At 38.5% G+C, this 24,441-nt stretch overlaps 1 protein-coding gene across 1 annotated transcript; it reads right to left on the reverse strand.

The window, feature by feature from the left end:
• Positions 1–6,919: 6,919 nt before the first annotated feature.
• Positions 6,920–21,479, reverse strand: LOC105518672 (chromosome unknown open reading frame, human C7orf77). The gene is made up of 4 exons (XM_011951750.1): positions 21,202–21,479; positions 18,492–18,548; positions 11,587–11,660; positions 6,920–7,190 (listed from the first exon to the last, which is right to left on the reverse strand). Exons 1-4 carry the CDS (start codon positions 21,280–21,282, stop codon positions 7,130–7,132), a joined length of 273 nt encoding a protein of 90 aa, XP_011807140.1. The 5' UTR covers positions 21,283–21,479; the 3' UTR covers positions 6,920–7,129.
• Positions 21,480–24,441: the final 2,962 nt, after the last annotated feature.

Below are 24,441 nucleotides of genomic sequence, written 5' to 3' on the forward strand. Positions count from 1 at the left end.
TTTTTAGTAGAGACAAGGTTTCACCGTGTTAGCCAGGATGGTCTCGATCTCCTGACCTCGTGATCCGCCCGTCTCGGCCTCCCAAACTGCTGGGATTGTATCTTTATAATACCAAAATAAATGTGATATGAAGCTATACCAAAATAAATGTGATATAAAGATACATTTTACTTCTTTCTCCCAGAGTCCAAGCTGTATGCTGTATCAATAAGATTCCTTCTGAGACTGTTTAAAACAAATCATCTTATTCTATATTGTTGCTCCATCTCTGACCAAGCATTATTCTTTAAATTCGTTTTCTGTGTAATGTTGATACTGGATAATACACTAGAATAAAAGCAAGTCAAGCCAAACTGCACAAGTGTCAGCTTGGTTCAAATAACAAATGCTAGTAAATTGGAATTTTTAGTATTCTGACCAGAATAATTTTTGTATACAGAGTCAGTAAGGAGAGCATGGATTTCTATATGAAAAGTGAAAAGTTGAGATAGTTAGAAGGGATTTTAAAAGAGAATACACCATGGATTTGACTCTTCTGGCAACCTATTAAATTTTAGTTCCAGCAAAGAAATCAATTCAATGAACACATCTAAGACCTGAGTCTTGGCACATTTCACAATTATTTTCCTGATTAGCGTTTGAAATATAAATAGTACCAAAACAATATTTGCTTTGTGAGAGTTATAAAACTACCCTAAAGACTGGTCAAAAACAACAACAAATAGCTTTTCTAGTATAATCTTGATTTGCTTGTTCACTTTTTAGAATCTTCTGCAGGGGATATTTCTTTATGCGGATTGAGGTCCAGAAAGAAAAATGTATCTCTGTTTTATATTTAGTTTTTTTAATTCACTCAGGATGTTGAGAGGGTGTGACTCAGTTTTATTACAACAAATTGACCTGATAATGTAGACATTTTGAATGATCAACTTAATAAAAGTTTAAGATTTGGCCCAAGGTATAATGAAATTTGGATTACCTGATATTACTAGTTTCTAGTGTTTGGATTTTCTTCCAAGGCCCCGGCTGGTCCATGGAATGCTTTTTCAAAGCTAGTTTTCTGTTTACTTCTTCATGAACTCAATATCCTTCTCTGAGCATCTACTTTTAGAAGCTGAGAAAACTTTTGTTTCGCGTTTTAGACAACAAGGAAACTGATTATGTCCTCTTGTGTTAGAGAGACTACACACATGTGATAACATGACTGAAGATCTTCGTGGTGGTCCAAAAGAAGCACCTCCTAGTGTTCACAAGGGTGGTGCCTTTGGGGTCATGTAGTATTGGGGGCAGTGTCCCTTCTAAGATTTCAAGATGCTTTTCAGCTCACTAAAGAAAAGACACATTTGATCTCTGATAAGATTTTAATGAATGTAAATATTGGACTTCATAAAAGAATTATACTTATAAAATAAGAGAATTTGACTGCTAAAAAGCAATTAAAGATCAATAATCCAGTACTCCCCATTCCTTTTAGAAATAAGGAAACTGAGACCAAAGTCGGTGAGATTATTTGCCCTATATTATGTAGTGTAATAGAAATAGAACTCGGACTGAAAACCAAGGTTTTTGAGAGTGAAGGAAAGGGGCAAACCAGTCAGGAATTCAGAGAGGCTTCCTGAAAGAGGTGGATGGAGTAAGATACTAAAGTAAGAGGACAAAGAGTCCATGTGGCAACAGAGTGACTGGCACCAGCAGACTGGGAGAAGAGAAAAAGGATGGTGTGTATGGAACTACAAGCAGTTCAGTGCTGCTAGAAACAATGGATGATAATTTTTGTTCTTTAAAAAAAAAAAAAAAAAGTCATTATATTGTTTTTGAAAAGTGCCTAATTGGGATAATACTTATTATTTGGCCACTTATTCTGAGCCTAATGATCTTCAAATATATATATTAATCTCTTTATTTATTCAACAATACTTATTGCCTACCTCCTATGTGCTAGGTGGGCTAGATATACAATGGTGATATACAGCCGTTTATGGCCCAAATCCTCAAGGAGCTTACATGGTAATAGGCAATTTAATCATGTAAGTAGACATTTAATTAGAAGGTACTATGACAAAATTAGCTCTTAAAATAGGGAAATATAAAGTGCTATGAAGACATAAAGAAGTATCTTACAGAGACTGGCGGAGGGGACAAAGTAGATGTTTTTGAAGAAGTTCTAAACTGAGATCTGCAAGTGAATACGGGGGGACAAGAGGGAAGGGGAAAGCTGGACATCCAAATGAAACCAGGACAAAGCTGAAATTCAACATCACAGACTTAACAAAAGTGACAGTAGTACAGTGTGGCTTATAATAGAACTGTAAGTAGGAATGGGGAGAGACAGGCCAGAGAGGCAATGAAGGGAAACATGGACTTAAGAGCCAGTGAATTTCAACCAGAGAGCACTCCCAATGGCACAACCACCAAGGAAGCCATACAGAATGCCCTACAGGAGTGCAGGGGGTGCATGGAGGTGCAGGAAGTAAATCTAAACCAAACCCATCCCTTGTCTTGGCTTCTCTCTACCACTCAGCTTTTTTTTTTAAATTATTTCTTTCTCACTGCATTCTAGCTTTCTTTGCATCCCAAATATATGACAAAATACGCCTGCCAACACCCTTTTCATTTATGCATTAACAGTCAGTTGTTACAGGGACAAATAGGCTGAGTTCTCTTTTTTTTAGTTTCAGTATCCTAGGCAGGAACGTCACATGGTCAGATGAGCATACCTGAACTTTTAAATGTGGTTGGAGGGAATGTGCAACCTGCAATAGTAGACAGCTTCCACAGACACTGCACAGTTATGCAGAGAGGGGAGTTTATAGAAGCAGGAATGGTGAGAAGATTTCCAAGTATGAGAAAGGGTTCAGGACAGAAAGAGTTACGGGTGTTCACTTCATTGACACACAAAATTGTAATGGCTGAACGGTAATGGATGTAAAATCAAAGGGCATAGTGACATGCAGGTGTTGTTCGGTGAGTTACTGTTGTTGAATTGATTTTAGTCTCTTGAAAAATGTAAAGTACTCACAAGGACCCCTTGTTTTGTCTTACTACAGCCACGACTACCTCCATTCAGCCCCCAGGCACACTCACTTTTCTGGGAGGTACAACTCCAACAGTTTATTGTCCTAGCACTGGCTCTGTCAAATTGATCAAAGCTTGAGCGATTAGTCCCATATCTGGAACTCCTCCAACTGGGACAAAAACAGAAAGAGGGTGCACAGATTAGCTTCAGTTTAGACAGGACATGGGAGCTATTGGTAGATATGTTTTCAATGAGGATAAAGGCACATAGAAAAGCAACTTGTAACCTGGAAGACAAATGAAGGAAACTCAGAAAAAGAAACCAACCAGCTCCAGAACATAGTTCTGTGCCTGAAATCCAGCTGCCACTCAGTCCTTGGAGTCCATAAGATACTCCAGTGCTTTGTCACTAAGGTTGAGCTGCTGTTAAATTACTTGCAATCAAATCTGTCATTACAAATACTCCCTGTCCAGAAACCTTATTACACTTTTATCTACTCAAATTTCCTAACTTTTATGAAAAAGTTGTACACATCATCACTGTGAAGACTTATAATCAACATGCTAAACCTAGTAGAATGACTAGACATTAAACTAATGTCTAGTAGAACCTAAACAATATCAGAGTTTTGCGTAAAAATTGTTAACTATTCTAGATATTGGATTTTTAACTGTATAAGGTTATATAATGTGTCCACAACCCATCGAGGTTTTTATACATTGAAAGATTTCCTCTCTAGCCCTATAAAGTGGAGGAAGTAAGAAGGAGAACCAAGTCATATCACTTTCACACCTCTAGCCAGTGAATTATCAGAAATCAGTTTGAAGGACAGCCCTTTTGTGATGCTGTTATGAGAAACTGAATCATTTCTGCCCCTTTTTCTTGAATGCCCTTGAGGGCCATACACAAAAAGTGGAGATATGTAACAAGCTTTTATCTCTGGAGAAGAGTTTTACCTGACTCTAGCAGAAAATGGAAGGTGAGAGGAGAAGGCATTTCTTCTCTTAAGGCTTGAGATGAAGAGAAATGAAACAAGTCCAGTATTTAAGAAAGACTTGGAGATCACATTAAAGAAAGAAAAATAATTGGAGACAGTCAATCAAAAAGTATCTATTATGTGCCATCTTCATGTGGCACTGTGCTGGGTGCCTGACAAAGCAAACTGAGCCAAGGCGGTTCTTAACTTTAAGTTGTATAATCTAAAATTAAGCTTCAACATTATATGCAGGGCTTTGGGGCAACATGACACAAGACATTTTTATTTCTAACAAGTTCTAAAAGTATTTTTACTTCATGTGCCATTTTTCAAAAGCAATCCAGAATTTTGTTTTTGAGGTCATCTATTGCTGTCCCATAATTGCTTATACAGAAATTCCTATAATTTTAAATTGTTACTGGGAAATACACTTCAAGAATGTTAGAAACCTGCCATTTTAATCGAAGAAATATATTTTGAAAGAAAACATCTCCTCAGACCATTACAGCTTACTGTTCACTTAGATCATAATGACTATATTTTAATCAGGTACCCATAAATACTACAATATTGAGAAAAAGCCTGGGTTCTAATCCTGACTCTTTCATTAACTACTTGGAAGGATTAGGGACATCTCTATTCTTTTAGTGCTCTATATCCTCATTTGAAAATGGCTAAGGCACTGTTAAATATTATATTCCAAAACATAATAAATATTTTTCACATTCACGTAATTTCCATATTAGTGATTCACATTCTTTACATTGTTTATTTAAAAATCTCTCTTTTGTACAGAGAGTGTATCCAACAGAAGGAAATCTGGAAACTCTAGCAATAAGTCCAACACTGGTACTAATATTCATGAGTTATAACAAGAATAACTCACTATAAGTACATATTGTCCTATTTTTATGTGATATATGCAGTATTAGCTAAAAACATGGACTGTGTGTAAAAACTATTGTGTTGTAAGTGGTCCTTGCATAAGAGAGCATTATGGAAATAGAATGATTGGAGAAATGGTTGAAAATATTTATAATGATTTTCCAGGTGGTGCACTGGGTGTATGTGTATGCATGTGTTTTATTTTCAATTTCTTATAATAAACATGTTATTCTTAAAATAAGGGGCATGTAAATTTTAAAAGAATACGGTTCAGTTAGAATTAACCAAACTATTGGATTCATTAATGCTCTTCCTTCCACCCATAACACATGGACTGCCGAAGGGCTGCCCAGTTACTGACAGGCTACTCCATAGGAGACTCAGGCACTTCTGCTTCCAGCCCTCTCCTCGAGTGCTGTTGCTCACCACAGTCAAAACCAGTTGTGTCTGCTTCTTTATTTGGGAAAGTCACTTGTGCTTGTCATTGTAATTATGCAAATTAACATTATATTAAAAAGTGATGAGATATGATTATGAAAATAAAGTCATTTCTTTAAACGTTTCAGAAAGATTTGATTTCTAAAATGTTAAGTTAGATGTAAGAAAACTATAAAATGTTATGATAAAAAGTTAAAAATGCTTATGCTTTTAGATTGCTTTATTAAGTGTTAAGTTCTTAACTTTAATGAAACTCAAACTGGAAATGTAAATGATACGTTATAGGTGTGTGGTCTATGCAAAAAAGAAGGTAAGGACCTTCATTCAGGAAATAGAACTCATGTTATTGGCCTCATCCCAAAAGCTTCGTGAGTAAATGAACATTTATATATTTTAGATTAAAATAAGTATCTAAGGTATATATTAACTTTTCAATGATTCCTTACTTTCACTGCTTTTTAACTCTGTAACCAAATACAGATTCTAATCGAGTTAGATAAGAGAATTCCAATTATAACTATTTATTTACAAGCCCAAGTGTTAATCATCCTGTGGCCCCTTTCCTACTACCTATTATACTTCAATTTCAAACCCTTTCCTGCCAAATATTTATTTTATAATCAACCATATATAGATACCCTTTGAACTTAAAACCTGAAAGAAAACAGTCTGAAAACAATTATCTTAGAAGTTCCCATAACAAATCAGCCTTTAATCCTGACTATTATTCTAGGCACTGCTATTTGTATAGGGAATTCCTTTTTTGGTCAAGTCTATATATTCACCCAGGTTTGTAGCCCCATGCAGAGCTTAGGATTATTACTCTGGTTTATAGCTTTAGAAAATTTTAAAAAGCAACAACAACATGTCTTCACCAAATTATGTAAAGTGTTCCTATTTCCCAGAACAGTTTATGGGGAAAAAAAGTACATATACATATAACTATTTAAGCACTTACTAATTTAGCAAATATTTACCTGCTGTCTGTTACGCAAAAAACAGTGAGGTACACTTGCACATTTACAAAAATACAGCTACTCTATAAGGAAGTTTGATATGTCTGTTGTCCTAGCTCTAGGAAAGATGTCTTTTGATTATTTTATTTTTGTTGTGTGTGTGTGTGTGTGTTTGTTTGTTTTTGAGTTGGAGTCTCGCTCTGTCACCTAGGCTGGAGTGCAGTGACACGATCTTGGCTCACTGCAACCTCTGCCTCCCCGGTTCAAGCGATTCTCCTGCCTCAGCCTCCCGAGTAGCTGGGATTACAGGTACATGCTGCCATGCCTGGCTAATATTTTGTATTTCAGTAGAGACAGGGTTTCATCATGTTGCCCAGTCTGGTCTTGAACTCCTGAGCTCAGGCAATCCACCTGCCTCAGCCTCCCAAAGTGCTGGGATTACAGGTGTGAGCCACCACACCCGGCTGTTTTGATGATTTTAAACCAATAGGTATAAAATAGACTATGTAAAAAGGAAAGTGAAATATAATAATGGTACAGCTTAGAAAAATCCTCAGATAAAAGCATTTTTCCCAGAAAAACAAAAGCAAGTGATTTAATTTTTAAAAGATGGCCAAGAAAGATCAAAAGAAAATCAAAATACCATGGGAAATTCTCAGGATTTAGGTTAAAGGTTATTTTAATCTACAGTTAATATCTCAAAAATTCTTCATGATTTTCTACTAAAATTGGTACACTGAAACAATGCCTGACATATTTTCTCACTATATGTCTTCAACAATGCATGGTTGCTAATGACAGCATTTGCTCATGAGCCTTCCCTGCAAGAGAGAGAAAGCCCCTGGGGTGGAGAATTTTCTACAACAGCAGACCTGCCATAGCAGATCTGTCAGGGTGAGTCAGACAGGCATTCTGCTCCCTAAGGATGACAAGAAAACAAATAAAAATAAAAGAAAATGCAAACATTTTCATAAAAGGCATTTGGCAAATTAGTAGCTGCCCCAAGGCATTCAAAGCAAGGGCAGAAACAATTAGCACTTCATTCACAAAAATCTTTTGATTTCAATATTTCAAATAGATAAATTAAACCCTACATTATGTCTTCTGATAGTTCTGCACAAATATATATTGTGGAAACTTGGCCATTACAATGATTTCATTCACACACAGCTCATGCTCCTTTTTCTTTCTTTCTTTTTTTTTTTTTTTTGGATACAAATACTTGTCAATTTCTACTACTGCAAGGCACAGTGCTAGGCACTGGGCAATGCAACGATGAGCAGAAACCAAGGACTGTATCTCCACCCTGCGGAGCCCACACAGTTTAATGAGGATGGGGAGGCAGGCATAGTAATTAAAAGTTCCTATAAGCACATGAGAAATTGCAATCGGCACAAATCTGAAGGAGAGATATATGGTGCTTAGAATCTGTGATTGGAGTATTTTAAGTAAACCAGAAATTGAAAACAACTTCTGTAAAGAAGTTCTGAAGGACCCTGAGATATTAACTAAGCAGGGAGGGGAAAGGTTATTGTGGGCAGAGGAAACACCCATGTCCTAAGGCGTGGTGGCAGGAAACGGTATGATCAGTTGAGGGGGCTGAAAGGAGGTCATTGTGGCTAACGCGGAGAGTGCCAAGGCACTGTGGCATGAATGGGGCTGAAGACATGGGGGATCCACATCCTAAAGGGCCTCAGAGGCATGATACAGAGTTCTGTGTCCACCCTGAGAGAGAAATAAAGTCAATGAAGCATTTAAGGGGCGTGTGTCTGCATGTGTGTGTCTGCTTGTGGGGGTGTCATGCTGTTTGAGAGACAGGACATGATCAGATTTGTTTTTATTCTTTATTTAATCAACTCTTAATTTTACTAACAGCTATCCTGCTAACAGTTTCTGCAAATGGTAAGAGTAATTGGGGTTGAATACAAAGTGGTTTTACATCTAGACTGTGGAAAGTACAAATAAGTCTACATAAAAAAAATCACAAGTTTTGCATGTTTTTATATGTAACATAATGCAACTGAATGACTTTTTAAAATGTACAATTTGTATTCAGAGATAGTATAATTTGCTATTCTTAACATGAAGAGAATCAAGGAAAATCGCCTTCCTACTAAAACCAATTAAATATTTGAATCGCCTTTAAGCATGTACATTACACTCTTGTTCCTGATCAATATAATGAGTAAAATATCCTGTACCCACCAGTATTAGTTACATGCAAAGAGGAATAGTGTCCCCCTTTTCTCCTGGGAACTTAGGAATAGTAAATGCACAGGAGGTTAGAAATATAAAAATTCTGAATACATTCTGGGTATAGCATGCTGAATAATGCACTGAGTAATAACATATAGAATGACAATAACAATAGCTTGCTGTTATGAGTGACTTTAGTAATAAAAAGAAATCAACTCATAATAAATATTATCATTTCAAGTCAATCTGGTAATATAGCAATATACCTATAGAATTATGGATAAAATTATACATGTCATAACATTCCAGTTTTTAATTGATTGAGTGCATGTTATGTGCTAGGTGTTTCCAACATTTCATATTATCTTTGTGAGATAGTTGTTTGCAGGAGGGGTACTCACAGAGCTTGACGCCCAGGCCTGCTGAAGCCTGAGTGTGAGTAATAGAACCTCACTTCATCCCACCTCCATGTAAACACTCAAGAAGGTGCTAATTTTGTTTTGCAGTAGTTATTTGCACCTAGTGAGGAAGCAGGCCTGTAGCCAGAATCTCCAGAACAGCCTAGCTGATACCATGAGGAAAAAGAAAAAAAAGAGAAAGGCAAAGGAAGCTTCTCCTATCTGATGGTGTTCTTGCTCCATTTAGGCAGTATCATCTGAAGCTATGTAATTTCACTGCAATGCTGAGGTCATATGAGAAGTCACAACTGTCTCTGAAACCTCACTGTGCTGACTCCTGTTTTACGTGTCTGTTCTCTGTTTTTTCTGCCTCTCTGGTTTCCTAACCATTTGCCATTAAAATCTTCTGTCTGTTGACTGCATTCCCATCCTATTGTGACAATATAGAAAGTATTACACTCATTTTATAAATAAAGACACTGAAACCCTAAGCATAACAGTCACTTATCCAAATTAACCAGCAATAATATTGAGGTTCTAATAAACACAACTGTGCCCTTTGCATATGTAACTGTTAGGAAAGGGCAAGAAGACTGAAGACACACTTACAGGGTGAAGAGAAACAAAAACCAATTCTATAAATGTGTAATCATGACACTGTGTGGAGAAAATTTAGGTTGTTTCTTTTGATATTACACATGAAAATCATATATGATAATATAAATATGTTTATTTTACCATCAAATAAGCTCTATGAACACAGGAAATGTGTCTGTTTCATTCACCTATTTAAAGCCAGCATCAAGCAGAGCCCTGCGTGTCATAGCCACTTAATCAATACTTAAATTTTTAAATTTTCAAATGCCTATTGATTTAAATTATTTCATTTCTTCGTTAAGGTGAAAAATGTAGTTTGGTTATTTGAGGAATATAAGTGATGTTTCTGTGAGGGTTTCTTGGATGATACTAATATTTAAATTGGTGGACTTTGATCAAAGCAGATTGCTGTCTGTGGGTGGGCCCCATCCAATCAGTTGAAGGTCTAAATAAAGACTGCCCTTCCCAAGCAAGAGAGGATTCTGCCAGCAGACTGTCTTCAGATTTCAACTGCAATACCAGCTCTTCTTTAGACCTCCTGCCAATTTAGTGAGCCAATTTGTCAAAGTAAATTTCTTTCTCTTTCTACACACACGTACACATGCACACACACATACAGCCTATTGGTTCTGTTTCTCTGGAGAACCCTGACATAATACAATTAGTATTAGCATAACTTTTTAAGAATATGAGTATTTCAGTATAAGCAATCTTAAATGATGTACAGACTATTAAGATGGGGTGGAAAGAACATGAAGTAGAAAAGTCACAGGGCCAGGTCCAAGATTTCTCTATTTATTTATTCATTCACTTATTTATTCATCATATACTTTCTGAGCATCTATGATAACCCCAGACACTGTTCCAGGAGCTGAGGGTACAGTGGAGAAGAAGGTTGACCAGCTCCTTCCTCTTATGCTTGTTTAAAACTAGTGGAATAGATGAACAATATATAAGTCAACAATTGTATTAGTCAGAGTTCTCTAGAGAGACAGAATAGGATATATGTATATATGAAGAGGAGTTTATTAAGGAATATTTACTCACACAAACACAAGGTAAAGTCCCACAACAGGCCCTCTGCAAGCTGAGGAGCAAGGAAGCCAGTCCGAGTCCCAAAACCTCAAAAATTGGGAAGCTGACAGCGCAGCCTTCATCTGAGGCCAAAGGCCCAAGAGCCCTTGGCAAACCACTGATGTAAGTCCAAGAGTCCAAAAGCTAACGAACTTGAAGTCTAATGTCAAGGGCAGGAAGCATCCAGCACAGGAGAAAGATGAAGGCTGGAAGACTCAGCAAGTCAAGTCCTTCCAATTTCTGCCTGCTTTACTCTAGCCACACTGGCAGCTGATTAGCTGGTGCCTTCCCAGCTTGAGGGTGGGTCGGCCTCTCCCCATCCACTAAGTCAAATGTTAATCTCCTTTGGCAACACCCTCACAGACACACCCAGGATCAATACTTTGCATCCTTCAATCCAATCAAGTTGATACTCAATATTAACCATCACAAGTAAACAGACGAGTTACTTTCAGAAAATAAAGAAAAAATAAAACAGGCAGGTATGATACAGAATTCTTTAGATTAGGTAATCAAGGAAGGCTTCTCCAAAGAGGTGACTTTTGAATGGAAAGATGACTAGAAATAAGAAGCCAGCCATGCCAAGATCTGGAGTCAGAGCATCTCAGGCAGAGGAAACAGCAAGTACCAAGGCCTGGAGGCAGGAGAGTATTTGCCCAGAGTACCTGATACAAATTCCATGGCCTCTCTGAGCCATGGTTCTTCACCTGTAAATTAAGGGTGATGAGACGTACTTAAAGAGTTGTTGTTAGAATGAGATAATGTTTATAAAGTCTGAAGCACAACTATGGCATATAAAAGAAACTTGAGAAATGGTCATTATTAAGGGAGTGTAGTAGAAAGATATAATTTAAACTGGGAGCAGGGGAGCATACAGAAATGACTTTCAAGGACATTTGAACTAAACTTTGAATGATGAACCAGAGGAACCAGAGACTGTCAGATGATGAACGAGGAGAATATTCTAAGCAACACTAACAACACACATGTACACCATGCACACACACACATGCGTGGGCATGCACATGCACACATCACTCATATCCTTACTTCACTGTGGTTTTGTTGCTGGTGAGCAGGTACAGATTCTTGACTTCACCGCACAAAAGAATTTGAGAGCAAGCCTAAAGTAAGAGTAAGTAAAGTTTATTGCAAAGCAAAAGTATGCTCTGAGAGGCAGAGCAAGCTACTCAGAGGGAGACAGCAGCTAGTGCCTCAAAGGAATTCCTTTGATGGAAGCTGTACGTACATTTTCATAAAATACGACCTGGGAAGGTCAAGTATGCAAAGGCAGACCTGCAGCTGTAACACGCATCACATGTATCATGCCCTAACACAAATCGTGTGTATCATGAGCATATAAAATCTCCACCTACGGGTGTTTTTTTTTATTATTATTATTATTAAAATGAGGAAAAGGTTACTAAAAGCTAAACCTTGAGCCTAGCTGCATATGCAGGACACCAGAGAAGCCCCTGGCCACCCCCTTTCCTTTCTCTTCCCTCTTCCCTTCCCCCAAGGCAGGAATTTGTACTTAATAGCTTCTCTGGTGCTGATTGCTTGGAGAATGGGGAAATTCCATCAGGAATAAGACTCTTCTATTCTCTTTCCCAGGCCACACTGGATGTCAGGAACTTGTAACTGTCTGGTTGGTGGTCTGCTGGTATCCTGCAGGACTGCTTACCTTGCAAAAGAGGTACTGATGCACACGAGGATGCAAGGGACGTAGAGCTGTCTATGGAGGGCCCCGTGGGGCTTCACACAAGGGTGTGTCTGGAATTGGTGGGTTCTTGGTCTCACTGACTTCAAGAATGAAGACGTGGACCCTCGCAGTGAGTGTTACAGTTCTTAAAGATGGTGTGTCCAGAGTTTGTTCCTTCAGACGTTCAGATGTGTCTGGAGCCTCTTCCTTCTGTTGGGTTCGTGGTCTGGTGGGCTTCAGGAGTGAAGCTGCAGACGTTCCCCGAGTGTTACAGCTCATAAAGGCAGCGTGGACCCAGAGTGAGCAGCAGCAAGATTTATTGCAAAAAGCGAAAGAATAAAGCTTCCACAGTGTGGAAGGGGACCCGAGTGGGTTGCCCCTGGCTGGCTCTGCAGCCTGCTTTTATTCCCTTATCTGACCCCACCCACATCCTGCTGATTGGTCCATTTTACAGAGAGCAGGTTGGTCTATCTTGAAGCTGATTGGTCCGTTTTGACAGAGTACTGATTGGCACGTTTACAATCCTTGAGCTAGACACAGAGTGCTAGATTGAAAAGTTCTACAAGTCCCCACTAGGTTAGCTAGACACAGAGTTAGCTAGATACAGAGTACTGATTGGTGTATTTACAAACCCTGAGCTAGACACAGAGTCACAGAGTGCTAGTCCCCCAAGTCTCCACTAGGTTAGCTAGATACAGAGTGCTGATTGGTGCACATACAATCCTCTGGCTAGATATAAAAGTTCTCCAAGTCCCCATCCAGTTCAGGAGCCCAGCTGGCTTCACCCAGTGGATCCTGCACTGGGAGAGCAGGCAGAGCTGCCCCCCAGTCCCGAGCTGCCCCTGCACTCCTCAGCCCTTGGGCTGTCCATGGGAGGGGGCCACGGAGCAGGGGGTGGCACCCGTTGGGGAGGCTCAGGCCGTGGGGAGCCCACCGGAGGGGGAGGAGCTCAGACATGGCAGACTGCAGGTCTCGAGCCCTGTCCTGCGGGGAGGCTGCTAAACCCAGTGAGAATTTGAGTGTAGCGCCAGCGGGCTGGCACTGCTGAGGGACCTGGTGCAAACTCCGCAGCTGCTGGCCCCAGTGCTAAGCCTCTCACTACCCTGGGACAGCAGCACTGGCTGACCACTCCATGTGCGGAGCCCGCCCAGCCCGGCTTGTGCCTGCCAGAACTCGCACTGGCCTGCCAGCGCCCTGGCAGCCCCGGTTCCTGCCTGTGCCTCTCCCTCCACACCTCCCGGCAAGCAGAGGGAGGCAGCTTCCCCCCTAGCCAGCCCAGAGAGGGGCTCCCACAGTGCCCAAGCAGGCTGAAGGGCTCATCAAGCACCGCCAGAGTGCACACGGAGGCCAAGGAGGCGCCAAGAGTGAGGGCTGCTAGCACATTGTCACCTCTCAAGGGGATAAAGTCAGTATGGCCTCTGATATGGTTTGGCTCTGTGGCCCCAATCAAATCTCATCTCGAATTATAATTCCCACATAAAGGAGGAGGGGCTTGGTGGGAGGTGATTGAATCATGGGGGCCGATTTCCCCCTTGCTGTTCTCTTGATAGTGAGTTCTCATGAGATCCGGTTGTTTAAAAGTGTGTGGCACTTCCCCCTTCTCTCTTTCTCTCCTGTTCCTCCATGGTAAGACCTACTTGCATCCTTTTCGCCTTCCGCCATGATTGTAAATTTCCTGAGGCCTCCCAGCCAGGCTTCCCGGACAACCTGCAGAACTGAGTCAATTAAACCTCTTTTCTTCATCAATTACCCAGTCTCCGGTAGTTCTTTATAGCTGTGTGAAAATGAACTAATACAGCTCCCTAATCTTACTTATCCTGCCTCAGTTTGACTGTTGTGTTTAAATTAAAATCACCCTACTTTGAAATTATAACAAAACCACAAAATTTTATTAATTTACATGCCAAATCTTTCAAAACTCATAGGTCTACTTTATATTGCTCGCAATGCAGAAAGAAAAAAGGAAAAAGGGAAAGAGAGAGAAAAATATAGAATATGAATGACAGAGATAAAAAGCCAAGAGACACATGGAGAACAATGATGGAGGAAGTAAGTGAAGGAAGAGGCATGGAGGCAGGAAGAAGAGTGTGGACTCAGGGAGAGATGGAGATGATGGTAGGGGGAAAAAGAAGCCAAAAAAGGTGGAGGAGGAAGAAGCCGAATCATCCAGTTGTCTGGAGCTGAGCAGACCAGGCAAAATGGCAGCATGCTAACCTTGAAAACATTCTGGAAAAAATTGCTTAATAAAATGTATGTATTAGTTTCTGAAAAAAATTATATTTGACATTCTAACTGAAGGAATTCATGTTCCTCATTCAATATGGAAGCCAAACAAAATGTATTTCCATGCGACAGAAATATTTCTCACATAACAATTTTCTTCCTTTTAATTCAAGAAATCGGGAAGGAACTTTGCCATGAGAAAAATGGAAGTAATTTCTACTGGCCTATCACTCGTAAACTATTTTTCTTCCCCATTTCTTTTCCTTTACTTTCTATTTCACCATACTGCCTTATCTGGTCATGTGTGTATCGCTCTCTCTCTCTCTCTCTCTCTCTCTCTCTCTCTCTCTCTCTCTTTAATATATGCTTTCATTTTTCTTTCTTTTCTCTCAAAACATACATTCCCGCTTCAATTATTTTGTGAATGTTAGAAATCGATTAAAACATACCATCGATGGCTGGGCGCAATGGCTCCTGCCTGTAATCCCAGCACTTTGGGAGGCCGAGGCGGACAGATCACGAGGTCAGGAGATCGAGACCATCCTGGCTAACATGGTAAAACTCTGTGTCTACTAAAAATACAAAAAATTATCCAGGCGTGGTGGCGGGCACCTGTAGTCCCAGCTACTCAGGAGGCTGAGGCAGGAGAACCCCTTGAACCCAGGAGGCAGAGGTTGCAGTAAGCCGAGATCACACCACTGCACTCCAGCCTGGGCGACAGAGCGAGACTCCATCTCAAAAAAAAACAAACAACAACAAAAAAATGTTATTTCAACATGATAACCTATGTTTACTGAGTATGATTTTATTTATTCCTGAGAAAAATTAATGTGAACTGTTTATTTTATCACAGCTCAATATCAACCCTGATTTTATTGTTAGCTCATTGCTGAAACTAAGAAATGTCCATTGACTTGCTGAAAGCAATAGAATGCTTCTACTTTTGTCATTAATGACAGTGATTGTGATAGATGAGCACCTCAAAATTTCTGTGTGTAAACATAGAACTAACTCAGAAAATTTTTCTTTAAAAAAGTATACCCACCTGTTATTAATATAGTCACTACATAAATAGTTACTCTGTCTTAAGACAGAGGAGTATGCAACCTCAGTATCATTGTTTACTAAAAAAAAAATTTCCATGCTATCCATAATGTTTTTAGTAAAAAAGGGAGGCTCATAGCAATTGTAGTGCAAATTAAAACTGAATTTAAAAAAACACATAATTCTAATTGTTGAATTCTGAAAATAAATAGCCCAAATCATTCTTTAAAAAGTGCAGAGGCAGTTCAAACATCAGCATTCCAAGATCATGAATTTTTTTTTTTTTTTTTAAGAACTCTTGAAAGATATGTGAAGGAAGGGATCCAGAATCCAAAGTAAAAGTCCACCACATATTCACAGCTGTGGCATCTTCCACCTCCTAGAACCTTACCCAGGAGTAAAGGCTTTCCTAACTCAGCAACCTTAAAGACCTGCCCAGAGGAAGCTGGTCCAGAAGGCGCTCTCCTGGTTAGTGTAGTTTGTCCAGTCCCTAAGCCAACCTGAGATTGTAGGCTGAGAGTGCATTTGGATGGGTTTACTAAATGGAAAGCGCCCTTTTTTTTTTTTTTTTAAGTTCTGAGTGGATGCTGTAACTTTAGTCTTCCTCCAAAACTATTTGGAATCTCTGAAAACCTTCATAAACTCAAGAAAGGACCTAACTATGTTTCTCATGGTCTCCAAATACAGCATTGCCAAGATGCTGCTTGAACTTGTAGGGTGTTTTCTCTGACTGGGCTGCGTTCTGGCACCTGATTTTTTCCTGCAAGATTAGTTCAGAATACTGTGGGGAAGAGCTCCCTCGCCTGCCTCGCAGAAGGTAATGCTACTGGGTACGATTGCCTGAGTAGGCTAACTGCTTCCAGAAGCCAAACTGTTTAATTTGATCACGTGAAGTTTGCACTTTAGTTTGGAGAGATATTTTCTATATTTATAGTCCTTGATTTGTAAGTCCAAGTTTCATATATAAACAAATGCATAACTAAATCATCCATTCTAGATTGCTTGTATAAACAAAATGTATAATTTGCACATTGACTACAGACTTTCTTCAGAAAAACAACAATTACTTCATATGTGAGTTTGGAACTAATAGAAATCTGTTCAGCTGTGATTTATGTGCACTTCCAAACTGAGATTGTTACAGAGGAAATTGTGGCAGTTAATCAACATGCAAATGACATGTTTATGTATGACTTAAAATGAATTTTGACAGAAGTATGAATGCTAAATTTAAAGCTTTAGCCTTGCAATGAAAATTACACAAACCACAGAAAGATCTGACTTATCTATAGAAATGTTGAAGTCAAGACTTTTAATTAATGCTTGCCAGATTAATACTTTTCACTTGATAAAACTCAAAATGCTAGAAGTAAAAAAACACCTTTATACTCAAAACCTGTTCCGTCGCCTTCACCTACAACATGTTATATTATTCATTCTAGGACACAGTTGTAGGCATGTCTTCCGGATTTCAATGAGTTTACCTATGACATGGGTTTGACTTTGTGTCCCCCCCGAAATCTCATCTTGAATTGTAATGCCGTAATCCCACGTGCTGTGGGAGGGACCCATGGGAGGTAATTGGATCATGGGGGCTGTTTCCCCCATGCTGTTCTCGTGATAGTGAGGGAGTTCTCATGAGATCTGATGGTTTTATAAGCATCTGCCGTTTCCCCTCCTGGTACTCACTCTCTTTCCTGTCACCCTCTGAAGAGATGCCTTCTGCCTCATTGTAAGTTTCCGGAGGCCTCCCCAGCCATGCAAAACTATCAGTCAATTTCTTTTCTTAATAAATTACCCAGTCTCGGGTATTTCTTCACAGTATTTCTTTTCTTAATAAATTAGGTATTTCTTTTCTTAATAAATTACCCAGTCTGAAGTATTTCATTAGTCTGTGAGAACAGACTAATACAGTCTAAGTGGCCATACTGACAGAATTATTTTTCTCTGTTTATGAATATTTGAAGAAGTACTACAGTTTCTGAATCTCAAACATAAAAGTTCTTTTCACATTTATTAGGAACTTTACAAGATTTTAAATAAAAGGAAGCAGTTGGTATAAAAAAGTGAGATGAAAACAGAAACAAAAAAGTAATTAAAGCAATTCTCAGTAATGTCCCTCACCTGTGCTTTATTTAATTCTCACACTGAATTGAAAAATCCTCAAATTAATATGAATCAACATTTACTGAGTGTTCCACAAGTGTTAGCTACTGTTATGTACTAGGCACTGTGCTGATCGCATTACATTCCTTATCCCCTTTAACCTCAAGACTTCAAGGAAATTTAAGCAAATTGAGGCCAAAGGAGTTAAATAATTTGACCAAACTGACACTGCCAGGAAGTGGTGGAGCTGTATTTTCAACCAAGGTCTGGCTCTAGACCCCGTGGTATTAACCGCCACCCTATACATTTCAGACTAAATGGTTTATTAATAACTATGATTTCTCTGACAATGTTTTGCCATTTCTTGAGTACACTACTGGTTAATGAATTTGGTGTGGAACTGAAGTTCGAGTTCACAGAGCCAGGATAGCACATAAAATGCCAACAAGAAAAGAGCCCCAAAAGGAGAAATATTAGCTTTGGATGTGAGAGACAACAGACCATCAAAAGGGGATAACTAGAATGAAGACAAGTGAATTTGGTCAGATCTGGGCATAGATTAACTTAAATGACAAGGCCTCAGTATGGAGAATGGGATGGGTGTAAGAAAATTCTATATATATACACATAAGTATGTATAGGTATATAATGTAGTTTTGAGGTGGAGAAGAAAAAAACAGTAATCAAAAAGGTGAAGGTGGAAAGAAGGAAAAGAGAAGAAAAAAGGAGAGTAAAATGTATTTAGAACTTTCCACGGGAAAAGCATTTTTATGTCACTGCATATAATTTTCATATTAACTGCCAAGCACATAATGACTCAGAATACTTTTTCTCATTTTTAAAGATGAAAGTACTAAATAACATTTTGGAGAAGACTTACCTGATAGACTCTGAAGAGCCAAGACTTGAACTCACATCCTTTGATTCCAATGCTGTCCTGTGGGTTTAAGCATAAAGAGGGAGGGAACTACAGAGAGATATCCTAGATGATTTTGAATAGATATCATTTGGTTGCTATATTGAAAATATTTTGAATATTACTTATAATTATCATTATGACACATATTTATTAAACAAAATGAAAAAAACATTTTCTAAAATTTCCTCCTGTTTGTTGCATTCATTTTAAGAGAAAAATATTTACACTTTTCTTATGAATTGGAATGCATTTTTTTAATTCTGAAAATGAACTTTTTTATTTCTGTTTTTACCATCGTAGTAAAGGAGAAGTATGCTTGAAATAGAGTCTATCAGGCATTATTATAGATCCCTTTCTGCATCATTTGGGTCCAAAGGAAGAGGAAAAAGGATAAATCGTGACCAGCTAAGAGATCCAATAGATTGGAGGAAATTAGGAGGTGCACACTTTTCATTTGGAGATACTATTTTCTTTGTTTTGATTTACAGCCCCAAATTATCTAAGATAGGGGTATGTGTGTGTGTGTGTGTGTGTGTGTGTGTGTGTGTGTGTGTAACCTGGAAAACATTAAGTCAGGAGTATCCTCCATGGTCATTGTGTCCTGGGCACCAGATAAGGTCCCGGTTCCCCAGATGGTGAGCGCCAAAGGTTACAGTGAGATCTCCACTTCTTCCCAGATACACTTGCTATGAGGTGGCAGGTTAGATTTGCTCTTCTTTCACTCCTCTTCTACTTGCTTTACATGGGGTAGAAATCTCGCAACGTTTGTGAAGAGTGACTGTCACTATTTCATATTTAACTGCACTGGTGAAGAGTTTATTTTCCTTTAAAAATGTTTTTATTTTTGTTAAATAACCACTTTGTCATTTTAATGGCAATCTGCATAAATGGAGTTAGATATATGCTAATGTTTTCATCTTAAATCTAAGTTAGTTTTGAGGGAACCATCATCACACATTTTGAATGAAGTTAACATCATCCAAAACTAACACATGTATGTGGGAAATCCTTCAAGTGATTCTTTTTTGCATATTTGCAAATCTAGAGTATATCTCAAAATACTCTCAAGTACATAGCCTTGTATTCATGCAAGAATCAGATTTTAAGTGAGGGATTTTATTTTCCTTCAAATAAATGGATTTAATGTTTCTCTTAATTATATGTCACAAATTGGACAAAAATCTCACAGGGCCTGCCTGTACAGGAATCTAAACAATACCAGTTTAGGGGAAATTAAGAAATTTTTTTTTCTTTTAGGTATTTATTCAAATCACACGTCATTCAAGGGATTCATTTTTAAGTCATTGAAATTATTTTAAGGAGGAAGTCAAATCCTATACAAACCAATAAATTGTAAGTAAATATTTATGAAAGTTCATTTCACTGCCCGTGGGAAGGTCACTATTCCTCTTTTACTCGAATTTTCTATACTACTAGGAGAGACACACTGAAGTTCCCAGTCAATGGATAATCAGTATGTGCCCATGAAGGCTGGAAATCATGTTGTTTGGAGACATACATCTACAACCTCACAACCAATCCAAAAGTCACAGACACACACTTGTTGATTGCACTTCCTTTCCTTTGTCAAGATTTCCATTTTCTTCTTTTCTTCTTTTTTTTTCTCCTTTTCTTCTTTCCTGTTCCTCATCTCCATGTTTCTTTGTTCTATTTAGTTTTTTCTTCAGGTAATCTCTCAGGTAATCTCAGTTTTTCAAGCATCTTTATTGTGTATTTTTCTGTTAGTCTCTCTTCCCTTTATATAATCTGACATTTATTCTTTCTCTTTTTTGTCCGTTATATTATCTGCCATTTCTATTTCCTATTAAAGCAAACTAAATATGGCCTGAGAAGGACTCCATCCTTCTATATTTGTGTCCTTGTGGATGAAGTCTTGGTCAATTCCTGCAGCCATATTTCAAACAGTTATACACTGCAGAGCATTCAAACTGCATTCAATAAGGCAAACTCCAAGCTGTAACCAATCCAGCTGTTTCTTTACCTCACTTTGGATTTCTGTACCTCACTTTACTTTTTTTGCCCATAAATTTGTTCTGGTCGTGAGGGACGCCTGGAGTCTCTCTGAATCTGCAGTGATTCTGGGGGTTTCTCAATTCACGAATCGATATTGCTCAATTATACTCTTTTACATTGAATTTGGCTGAAGTTTTTCTTTTAATACTCCTGTCCTCATTGTCCCCATTCTCTCCTTTATAATTCCAACCACCTGCTTTATCCCTCTCCTCTTTCCCCCAAGGATAAAACACTCCTGAAATTCCACTTTACCTCCCATGATAAGTAGATTCCACTGTTGTTTCTTCCTTTGTTTTTGGTTTTGCTTTGGCAATTCTCTTTCTTTCCCAAGGAATAGAAAACATTTAATTAAGAAACAACATTCAAATTTATCATTTGCTCTAGTAAGTCTGATTGGCATTTTTTAACTTTTAACAAAATGATATTTTAACTTTATAAATGCCTGATACACACACACACACACACACACACACACACACACACATATATATGTTAGAGCAGAGCTCTGTCTTGTTGCTGATGAGAAGTATTTTGTTCTCCATTATAAAATGTACTCTTTCTCTGAGACACACGTCATGCTTCTTTGACATAAGCCAGCCTTCTCTTTATTGCTATTGTCTTAACTTTCTGATCATACCTCCATGTTTGTCAAGGAATAGATTTCTGCTTCGTCCTGCGTGAATTCAGGAGCCTTGATACAAACCCTCTCTGCTCCCATTACTTCCGGTAACTTTTACCATCACTCTCAGGAAGTGATGGTATCTTTTCTCTCTCAGAAGCAGACTTCCACCTGCTTCACTTGAACGTCTCTCAAGTTAGATACCCAGCATGGTCCTCCTGGTGAAACAAGAGTGCCAGCTATGCCATCAGAAAATCTTTTTACATGCCTAACTGATTTGGCGCAAAATTGAGGAGTAGAGAGCCCAACTCTGAAGTGAAAGCAGAAACACTGGGCAGCAAATGATGAAATCTGCTTTGCTCTCAGTGGTTTCTGATAACCCCATGGCAGGACTGGGGTGGAAGGAGGAAGGAGATAAAGCCTAAAGCCTTAATACAGCATGGACCCCAGAGTACTAAACCATCGGAGCAAAGGTGAATGAGAAGTAAATCCTCTCCTTTAGAAAAGGATCACAAAGAAATATGTCTGTCCGGAACTTGATACCTTCTTAAAGGATTTATAACCTTTATCAAGCTTTCTCATGAGTCTTTAGTTCAAATTATCACCATTTTCCTTGTCTGAAGAAAGTTTGAGGGGAAATTTTAAGTTAAGTTAGTCTTGGCTTTAGTTTTCTAAAAAACAGAACTTCAAGATATTGAAAAGATAAACCTTAAAATAAAGAAACCCACAGAAAGGATTATACAGCAGATGTATAGCTGAAAAGCAAATGACTGAATCTGCAGGGAAAAGAAATTATCCAGAATGTGAAAGAACGAGTAAGAAAAGTAAATGACAGAATAAAAGAAATATTCAGCTATTCAAAGTTCCAGAAAGAATACCAGAGACATTGGAAGAGATGACGGCTAAAGCTTTTCCAGAACTGTTAAGGGACATCAGTATTTAAATTCAGGAAGGTCTATGAATCCCAAGCTGAAAACGATTAACACCTAAAATCATTATAATGAAATTGCAGGGGCCCCTAAGGGCAAAGAAATTATAAGCTATAATTTTTTGCTCTCAATGATGTCACTGTCTGCAGTCAGGTACAAGACCCTGAATTTCCCATTTTACAGCCTCTATTTTTGGAATGAGAGGCCCTCATGATTGTTGCATCTGTAAATCCTGGTTTGTCTCTCCATCCCACTTTCATCTGCCCCATACCACTTGTTAATAAAAAGACTAACTCCTGAAAACCTATAATTTCATTCTGGCTCCAGTGAAGTCCTGAAAATCCAGAATCTCAAACACAGCATCTATCTAAAACAGGGTAGAGACTCAACTCTCCTTCCCAACGCTGCTCTTTGTGATCCTCTAACTTTACTTTTCAATCTTTGGTGCTTGTCTATGTCCATTGCATATTCAGCTGACCTCTCAGCACATGCCTCATTTTTGTTTCTCTTTTGGAGCCAAAGGATCATCATTTCTATGAAGCAAAAACGGGACACAAAACTATACAAGTAGAATGACCTTTAACTCCGCTCAGCACATATGAATACACACACACACACACAGGCACATATACTTGCACACATTTCCAAAGGGCTGTTAATGTTAGGATAGGAGAAACCACTGGTAGGACATCAGGAGAACTGGAATTTAAAGGAATAATAAAGTGATGAATCAGCAGAGGTTAACTCAGGTAAAGAGATGTTAAAGATATAACTTGGGTAAGAGCAACTACTCTACTAATGAGCTTCCATCTGGGAGATGTCAGAAGAATGTCACTGAAGGAAATTTTTCTGTTTCTTCCGAGTAATAGAGACAAGTTCATTTAGTATGATGTCATTTAGTCTATACAAACTTCTATTCCTTCTTAACTCTCTCATGAACTGACCTCCTTGGTAATTCTCTTCAGTGAAAGCTTCAGGTTCTGATTCACAATTTTCATCTCTGCCTCAATCTTCATTTTACAATTCAAAAAAAAATGTGGAAATCTCATGCAGCACTACACCTTGTTTACTTGGCTTTCTGTCTCCAGTGATTTTAGTGATCTTCACCTCCACTCCACTTTAGTTACAGACACTCAATACCATACCCTGGGCTTTATCATCACCTGTTATTTCTCCACCTCTGAAATCTTAATCTGAAAGTTCACTGTCTGAGTACAAATTCTTACTCTTCCAGCTACTCTTCCAGCTCTTTCATTCTGTTACTTCCATTAAACATTATTTTTTACTTCATAGCGATCTCAGTTCTTTTGAATCCACTTCTATGAAATTCTTTTGATATTCACATCCTTTGTAACTCAGTTTAGACCTCAATGCTGCTTCTCTTATATTCCAGGTCCTACAGTCATACCTCTTAAATATTCCAAGAATCTCCACTCTTCTCTCTATTTCCATTATCACCACCCCAGTTTAGATCACCATTACCTCTCACAGATTACTCAGCAATATCCTCACTGGCCTTCCTGACCTTACTGCTTCCAAACTCCCTTCCCAACTCATTCTCTGCATTGCAATGAGAATTATCTGTCTCTAATGCAAATATGGCCATGCCATTCCCTCTTTGAAAGCACTTTAATGACTTCTAGTTGCTTCTGGAATAAACTACATATTCCTAAATATCAGTTACACATTTTTCATGATCTGGGACCTGCTTTCCTCACAAGCCTCACTCTTAACCGTCTCATTCATTCTATCTCACCCAATATTTCAATAGCCTGAGATATGTTGGGTTTACTGAATTTTCCATGCCCGTTCCCACCTCTAGGCTTTTGCACATGTTTGTTCTTCTTCCTGAAGCAGGATTCTGTACTTCATCCTCTTCCCATGTTACCCTCCCAATCGTAATCATTCCTTAAGTCTTGCCTTAAGAGAACACATCTCTCAGGAAGCTTTCCTTCTGCTCTGAGTTACACAACCTTCCCCATGTACCTGTACTTCCCCATCACAATACTTAATATAGGATCTCCCAACTGTCTCTTAAATTGTTTGCATCTCTCATTAGATTGAGATATGTGAGGCAGGGATAGTATCCTCACAGGATATCACAGAGTCTGCACCACATTAGTTGCTCAATAAGTATTGAATGAAAGATGTGGAGAAATTTAGTAGAAATAACCTTCAATCAGGATACTCATTAAGAAATTAGAAGATTTTGATCAGATTATATACCTGAAGAATATGGAACCTTATCCACCATCCTGGAATGTTACTGGAAAAAAATTCATGTTTCTAAAATGATTATAAAATTTTCTTTATATTACACAAAAGATGT

This window comes from Colobus angolensis, unplaced genomic scaffold, assembly GCF_000951035.1.
Source record: "Colobus angolensis palliatus isolate OR3802 unplaced genomic scaffold, Cang.pa_1.0 Scaffold326, whole genome shotgun sequence".
Classification (NCBI taxonomy): Eukaryota; Metazoa; Chordata; class Mammalia; order Primates; family Cercopithecidae; genus Colobus; species Colobus angolensis.

Coding starts and splice junctions, on each gene's coding strand:
- LOC105518672 (XM_011951750.1), bottom strand. CDS start 21,282: ATGGGAGCAGAGAGGGTTTGTATCAAGGCTCCTGAATTCACGCAGGAC. Junction 11,661..18,491: donor GGCTCTTCAGAGTCTATCAG/GTAAGTCTTCTC, acceptor CTCTTACTTTAG/GCTTGCTCTCAAATTCTTTT. Junction 7,191..11,586: donor AGCAACAAAACCACAGTGAA/GTAAGGATATGA, acceptor TGTCATCCTTAG/GGAGCAGAATGCCTGTCTGA.